We start from the raw sequence: 8,611 nt of genomic DNA, 5'->3' as shown, positions 1-8,611 counted from the left end.
AACCTCACTAACAAAGAAACATATTAAACAATAAGATACCATTTTTCACCTATTGAAATGGCCAAGTTTTTAAAAATATGTAACAGCCCCTGCTGGCAATGATGCAGGATAACAGACATTCTTGTATGGGGAATTGGTACAGCCTTTCAGATGCTGTTTGCAATATGTTTCGAATGCTTTAGAATTTCTCAAACCCCTTGAGACAACAATTCCACTTCTAGAACTTACTTAAGGAAATAATCATGGATGTGAGCACAGATGGCACCATTTTTAATTGTGAAAAAAATGGAAATGTTCTAAATGTATAACAATAGGAAAGCAGTTAAGTCATGGTATGCCCAGACAAGGGAATATTATGAAGCCATATGGTATGATGATGTGGAGTTGTTATTGACAGAAATGTTCCCGCAAATATTAATAGTAAAAAGTAAAATCCCAGGTGCTACACAGCTTAAAAGCTGAGGAACCTGTGTATGTTCTATGGCATGATACTCATGATATATTAAGGGAAAAATGGCACTGAACACTGTACAATATGCTGTCATGTGTGTAAACGAGAGGCGAAAGAACACTTGCATGTATTTGCTTATGTATGCATAAAACAGCTCTGCAAGAATATATAAATGTTTCTGGGAAGAGGAACTAGGTGGTTGGTGGAATAAAAAGGACACATTTCACTGACTACTTGTTCTATTCTTTATCTAGTTGAATCAATTCAAAATAAAATTTTTGAGTTAAAAAAATCCAAGTCTCAAAACAATTCATATGTTAGGGTATCCATTTGAGGGGGGGCAAGGGCAGTTATTTGAGTGGGGAGACAAGCAGCTGGGTAGAGGGCAAGCAAGAGTAACAGAAACGTGAGAGGGCAGGCAAGTAGGACATATGTGACAGGAAGGGCAGGGCAGAGCAATGGAGACAGCAAGGGAGAGTTCCAAGGCAGAGACAAACTCACTGGTCATTACCTCTGTGTAGTGGGATTAGATAAATTTGATTTTCTTTTTGCTTGAGCAGTATTTTTGCTACTTCCTCAACAACAAACAAGTATTAATTTTGCAATGAGAAAATTTACTCAATAAAAATTATTTTCACATCAAGCTCTTATGCTATATCAATTTCCATGTATGGACTCACCATGTGGACTAGCAAAACTGGCCCCTGGTCCTATTGAGATTCCATGCGAGGATGGGGGAGGAGTTGGAACAAATGACGCTGGTGATGGGGCTCTCAAAGCCCCACTGGGGGAGCTGGCAGCATGCAGATTTCCTAATAAAGGAAAATAATTATAGATAATCTTGCAGGACACACTTTATGTCCTGTCCAAGGACCCCAAGTTAAAAATCTTCCTACGATCTAAAGAAACAAGTAGTAAAGCTCCCATATATATAACACAGAGAAAAACTGGCAAGATTTCATTATCGAAAGAGAGTGTTCAATTCTGTGGACTCAAATTCTAGCTCTTATATTGACTGATTAAAAAAAAAAATCCAGTGCACTTTTTATTCAGTTACGCACTCATTCATCAAGAAGGCCTGAATGCCAACTTCATGGCAAGCACTGTTCTAGGCATTGGGGATGCGGCAGTTAACAAAAGAGACAAAAATTCCTGCCCTCACAAAGCTTATATTCTAATAGAATGGGACAATATCGTGTAGTGAAGGAGGTGAATACTGTTCTTTATATAAAGCAATCAGAAAAGGCCTTTCTAAGGAAGGGGCATGTGAACTGAGATGTGAAGAAAGTGAAGGACAAGACATGAGGATACCCAGGGGATGAGATATTCCAGCCAAACAGATGTGCAAATGCCCCAAAGGTGGAAGCAGTTATAAATAACAGGGAGGAAGCCAGTGTGGCAAGAACAGAGTGAACAAGCAGGGCAGTGGGAAGAGAGGACACCAGGGAGGCTGGAGGAAAAGGGGTGGATCCCAGATCACATAGGGACTTGTGGGCCACTCTAAGGACTTAGGGTTTACCCTGAATGAATGGGAATCCAATGCAGAGTTTGGAGCGGAAATCATGGACGAACTTCTGTCTCAGAAGGATCACTCTAGCTGCTGTGGGACAGACTACAGAGCAAGGGTAGGGGTAGGACAGGAAAACCAGTTAGAAACGACTGCAATAATTCAGCTGAGAGAGGACGAGTAGCTTGGGTAAAGGTGGCAGACTATGGTAGTGAAAAGTGGTTGGATTCTGGGTAAATTCTGAAAATCAAGTTGACAGTATTTTGTAAATGACCAAGGGATTTTTTCCTGCTTAAAGCCATGGGTAGTAATATAAAAATTCTTTATGTGTGAGTGAAAAGGGACATCCAGCATGACTCAAAGAGCTTTGACCCAAGTCACAGGAAGGAAGGGCCTGCCATTTACTGAGCTGGGGTGTCTGTGGGAAGAGGAGCACTGGGGCAGTGAACAGATTCCGGAGTTTAGTTTCAGCCATGCTGAGTTTCAAGTGTCTACCAGACACTATATGGAAACAATGCAGAATAGGCAGCTAGAAAATATAATACTAAGGCCAGGACTAGAGACCAGTCTGGCCAACAGGTGAAATCCTGTCTCTACTAAAAATACAAAAATTAGCCAGGCACAGCGTCACATGCCTGTAATCCCAGCTACTCAGGAGGCTAAGGCAGGAGAATCGCTTGAACCCGGGAGGTGGAGGTTGCAGTGAGCTGAGATCGCGTCATTGCACTCTAGCCTGACTGAGTGACAGAGCAAGACTGTCTCAAAANAAAAAAAAAAAAAAAAAAAAAAAAAAAAAAAAAAAAACAATGCTAGGCTTAGGGAGAGACTGAGATTGGAGATATAAAAAACAGGGAAACGTTAACTTATTTAAAGCCACAGGACTAATTTTAATTTAGGATTATGAAAGAGCAAACTATGGCTACCAAAACAATGTGTAAATGCAACATTTAAACACTTGCTACATTATCATAGTTATCTTTAACATCTGTATGTTTTAAATTCCCTACTATAGCAGTCCCCGCCTTATCCACAGGAGATGTTCCAAGACCCCCCAGTGGATGCTTGAAACCTCAGATAGTATTGAAACCTGTTTTTTTTCCTATATACACAGATGACAAAGTTTAATTTACAAATTAAGCATTGTAAGAAATTAACAATAACAGTAAAATAGAACACTCTTAGCAGTAGGTTGTAATAAAAGTTATGTGAATATGGTATCTCTCTGTCTCTAAATATCTTCTTGTACTACACTTGCTCATTTTTGGTCTACAGTTCACCTCAGGCAACTAAAACCTCGGAGAGCAATAAGGGAGGGGGACTGTACTATGTGAGATAATTTCATAGTTTTGTGTTCTGTAATACCTAAAGCACTGCCTTACTTTCGATCAGTATGTTGATCAACTTGACTAACCTTTAAGTGTTTATGTTTACTTATTTAGCTGTGTATCTGGACAAGTTACCTAACTTCTCCATGTCTCAGTTTTCCTTCATAAGATGGGAATAACAATAGGACCTACACCACAGGTTTGCTGTGAGGATTAAATGGATAAAGTGCTTAGAATAGAGCTTGGCACATAGTACTATATGCTTGTCTACGACTATAATTATTTCAAAATATTTTTTCCTTCCTACTATACAAAAACAATGTCAACTCATATCCTAAAGACACACTCCCATGGAGTTCTACAACCCTGTTTCTCCTGTTTTGCCTACTTCCTCCCTAGCTGCTTCTTCCCCACTCACTGACCACTGGTATTCCTAGGGGATGACTCAACCACCCACTTGGGGTTCAATGACCCTAGACACAACAACAACAACTTCCAAGTCTTCATCTGTAGTCCAACCATCTCTGATGGGCCATAGGCTCATACAGCCAACTGCCTACTGGACATCTTGACTTAGGAATCTCTGAGGACTTGTACAATCAACAGGTTCAAGAGAACTACCTGCTCCTTTCTCTGTGAAATCTGCCCATCCACCACTCTTGTCACTTTCGGTTGTACAAATTTAACCCAGGCTAAAATCCAACAATGGCTTCCTATTTACCCATATAATAGAGGCCAAAATCTTGAACAGAGCTCTGTCTCTCCACACACCAGCCATCTGGAACAGTCTACCATCTTTTGGGAGTTCAGACTCCACACACCCTGCACAGTCTGCCTGAGAGATCCTCCTCGTCCATGTCCCAGGGTGGGAAACTCTGACCCACCCTTCAAGTCTCGGCTTAAGCAGTGTCGAAAGGAGGGAGGCAAACAAGGCATCCCCAGGAAAGGAACAATCGAAACCCCCTTACCGAATGCTCTTTCAAAAGCCCAAGTGACCCTTTTTGTAACACTTATCATACTTGGCATTATAGATGAAGAGTGTTTATCTAGGAATCTAAGCAGAGGAAGCACACCCCACCCCCTAAATAAAAGTGAATTTAAAGACTTTAAAAATGAGGATCTATTTTTTTAAAAACGACACCACTGAAGTAATGTGAAGAGTAATGTGAAGAGTAATATGAGTGGCTAAGTATGAGACGTGGTAGGGGTGGGATCTGCCAGGGTGTGAGTGCCTCAGCAGTGTGGGATGTCGAGCGGCCGAATTTGGGCAACAAGACAGATTACAATGGGCTGGTCAAAGAGGCATTTGTCATGTGCCATGCCCCAGGCTAAACACTTTATATGAACTATTTCATTCAATTCTCGTAACATCTCTATGGAAAAGGTTTTACATTATTCTCATTTTACAAATGGAATTAGCTACTGAATAAGTGATGTCACTATATCTCCCACCTGCAGGTTAACAGATTCTACTGGTCAATACAAATTTCTCATATACAGACACACATATACATATATAAAAGAACCTCTTTTGCATTTTGTAAAGGAGAAAAGTGTGCACTGCAAATTCTGCTTTTCACAGTGAGAACTTAAAAGCAGATGTATTTGTTGGGTTTATTACTTAAAAATCAGGATTTAATTTGGTTTTGTCCTGTTTTCTGATAAGCCTGAATGCCCTCAGTTAGTACAAAACTACTTACTGCATTCTTTAGTTGATTGGACTGATATACTTATAGTAGACAAAAGGTTTTATTATGCATGCTTTTAAAAATCATTTAATTTCTTACATTTTTAATCCTATATTACATATCACATCTTTTATGCTAAAATTTTCTTTAAAAACCCCATCATTATGCTCTGGAAATATTACTAGGACCTAGTAGGCAAGGGTCATTCTCCCCAAGAAATCTGATGACCAGTCTTCCTTGCTAGATGATAAACTCAAGAGCAGGGCTGGTATCTGGTTCACTGCTGAATCACCAGCACTAGGCAGCAGTTGGCACAGGCCAAGTGCTCAAGAGATGCCACTGAAGCATTCAATTAAAAGCAAACATTTGGCATTATCAAGCACTTTTACAGTGCACTTCATGGGGCTGCCAACAAAGCCATTATGTCTGGACAAGCAGGCTATGCACTGCCTAACTCTGGAGCTTGGGGGCAGGCCACCCTTCACCTATTCCATGGCTTAGCAAACTTTTTCTGTAAAGGGTTGTTGTGGTGGGAAAGCAGCGATAGACACTACATAGACAAGTGTGGCTTCATTCCAGTAAAACTTTATTTACAAAAACAAGTGGCAGGCAGGATTTGGCTCATAGCAGAGTCTGTCAACCTGTAATATAGACCATGTTGTGATTAGTACCCCCCTGGAGTTGTGCTGTGAGTCTGGCTCTGGGTGACACCTCTACTTAATGTAAGCCTTTTAACGTGCTCCTGAGCCTGGACACAGACTTCACAAACCTTCCATAATAAATGAGTGACAACTATCTAGCCACAGACCAGAAAGGGAATTCTCTCTAAAGCCTGAGGCTAGATGCACAGTGCTTCTTAACGTGGGGTGTGTGTGTGTGTTTTGGATTTGAAAGTTGAACATGACAAGAGAGTAAGTAGTATCTTACCTGGAGACTGTGTGTGCATCATAGAGGGAGACTGATTGACTGTGCTGTGATAAGATGTAGGGGGTGAAGTAAGAGGATAAGCGCCTGATGTTCCTGGCTGCTTTGGAAATGGCTGAAAAGAAAATTAAACGTTGGTAAAATGGCCAACTGCATGGAGCGTAAGCGTGTGGCATTCCCTAATTATAACTACAGTGTTAACATTTACATACTTTGTTGGTTACGAAATAGAAAACATGAGGTATAAAGTGTGCAAAATAAATACACATCAACAACACAAGTCTTTATAAACCCTGACTTCCAAAATGTTTTAAAATAGCAACATCCTCATTTCTGATCTTACAATGCTATTGCTTTCTATCCCTCAAGATTTTTTTTGCTCATTTTATATCTAGCATATCACTGATTTATCTCTATCATTTATCTACCATTTCATTGATTCTAAGACATTTTTCCCCCACACTTCAACATCTCTAAAATCAGGGTATGTCTTTCCATTTATGGAATGTTAGTTTAACTGGCAGTGTTTTCTCTTTCTGAGCAGCAGATAAAAACTGGTGCATCTTACATTTGGTGGCATTTAGTATCAATGAAATATGGTAGTTCAGCCTGAGCTTTACTCATCTTTATCACTATCACAAGGTAGTTGTACATTTTACACATTTTCTAGTGGCAAATGAGGGTTTCAGTTGTTCCTAATATCAAATGTTGGAAATAATTATCTATTTTATTAAAGCCATTTTTGTGGGTGTGGAGCATTATCTCATTGTAGCTTTAATTTGTATTTCTGCAATGGCAAATGGTGTTTGAATACCTTTTCTGTGCTTACTGGTCACTTGGACATCCTAGTATGTGAAATGACTTGAATCTTTTACCTATTTTTAAAACCAGATTGTCTACTTTTTTTTTTATTGATTCTTTCTATGCTATCTTAAAAGAAATTATAGCATTCAGGCTTTCTAACTCATAAGCTCCAAAATCATATATTTGCCAGTACTGTTTTATCCAACAATGTAGAATGTACCTTTATGTTTGGAGATGTAAGCCACACTAACTTGTTAACTAAAACTACAATAGTCATAAACTTTTATATTTTTCTTCCTTTCCTTTCTCAAGGACTAGCTTATGCACTAAAACTGCATTTTTATATAAAAGAAGAAAAGCTACCTGCTGACATCAAGTAAAATGTACATGAATCCCTTTATGAACATTTTTTGCTCACAACTGTCTTATCAGGGAGAAGAATAGTTTACAAATAGAAGTATAGCACAGGTATCTGATAAACACAAAAAAGCTGAAAACTGAAACTGCTCAATAAAAGGCTCAATCTTTAGGAGGTATGTAAAGTCAAAGCCACCGACCGAAGACATTAAACCATGGCAGATGAATATTCTTTTAAAATAATTCTGACTTGGTATTGTCAAACTTTTTAACTTAAACACAAAACAAATAAAAAAGCTCTACCTGCAGGTTGAATACAGAGCAAGAAAAAGCAGAAAATTCCTCAAGTTTTCCCAAAGACAAATAATTCTAACTTTTCTAGAATATCCTAACCTTTTGATTTAGTAGATTTACCCACTTCTAATCCTACTGACTTAGCCTGTAACTGTTTTCCTAGTTAGAAATGTTCAGTATGAAATGCTACCAGGTGTACAGAGCTCTTAGCCAAATCAGAATATCTAATAAGCTAGCGCTGCAGGTGCTCACTGTGTCAAACTATGATTTTTCAGTAACAAAAGCACTTTAGGAAGCTGAGGCAGGCGGATCACCTGAGATCGAGAGTTCGAGACCAGCCTGACCAACATGGAGAAATCCTGTCCCTAATAAAAATACAAAATTAGCTGGGCGTGGTGGCGCATGCCTATAGTCCCAGCGACTCGGGAGGCTGAGGCAGGAGAATCTCTTGAACCCGGGAGGCAGAAGTTGTGGTGAGCCGAGATCATACCATTGCACTCCAGCCTGGGCCAACAAGAGCGAAACTCCGTCTCAAAAATAAATAAATAAATAAAATAAAATAATTATAGAGGGGCCAATGAACAACTTATTTTGGGAGAGGAAGAGAGTAATGGACCACATTCTCCCCGCATTCCCCTATAACACTGGCCCTGCTACGGTCATGGTCATCAGCAGCCCATCTCAGTTACATCTTTCTCCCAAAGGATGTGGCTGATCCCCTGCTCCATAACAAGTATAGGAAAGATCGAAAATGCAAGGAAGTCGCTTCCACAAGAAAAAAGCTGGTCTGATATCTGCTGGGCCAAGGTACTTTTCTTCCATGGTGGCTCAGCATCTTTAGAGGGCTAGTATCTCATCTGAGTTAATGTCTGTCACAAGAGCCCCATGCCTTAGCTACATAGAGACATTGGCATAGACCTTTAGTGAGCTTCCCTGTTCCACATGAAGGCCAAGATGGGAAACAGTGAGAAGACAAGTAACCCTAAATAGCTGCCAGGAACAATACACCTTCCACAAAACACTCCTTCTAGTACGAATCTAGTACTTTTTCAAAGATGTAAGCACTGGGAAGTTATAGTCACTAAGTAGCCAGATCAGAAGCTAAGCAATAAAATAAGCTAAGAAGACTCTCTGCACAATGCTGGTTTCAAGCAATGCTATTCATGAAAGCTTCTGGGTGAAAAGCAGTGAGCTATTTTGTAAAACAAAACTAAAGGATGTACCAAAGAGCCTTGCCTACAGGGTGTGTGCTCATACACAA

General features: G+C 39.8%; 1 protein-coding gene across 1 annotated transcript in view; it reads right to left on the bottom strand.

The window, feature by feature from the left end:
• MED14 (mediator complex subunit 14) overlaps nt 1–8,611 on the bottom strand; it is an 86,921-nt gene that overhangs the window by 17,950 nt on the left and 60,360 nt on the right. Inside the window, exons 22-23 of the mRNA XM_017516981.2 lie at nt 5,899–6,010; nt 1,132–1,263 (exon numbers count right to left, since the gene is read on the bottom strand). Coding sequence (XP_017372470.1) covers nt 1,132–1,263; nt 5,899–6,010 — 244 coding nt within the window. The remainder of the gene's footprint in view (nt 1–1,131; nt 1,264–5,898; nt 6,011–8,611) is intronic.

Source organism: Cebus imitator, unplaced genomic scaffold (genome assembly GCF_001604975.1).
Source record: "Cebus imitator isolate Cc_AM_T3 unplaced genomic scaffold, Cebus_imitator-1.0 Scaffold613, whole genome shotgun sequence".
Classification (NCBI taxonomy): domain Eukaryota; kingdom Metazoa; phylum Chordata; class Mammalia; order Primates; family Cebidae; genus Cebus; species Cebus imitator.
Note: the sequence above shows the minus strand (reverse complement) of the source record. Positions and strands in the feature narration are given on the sequence as shown.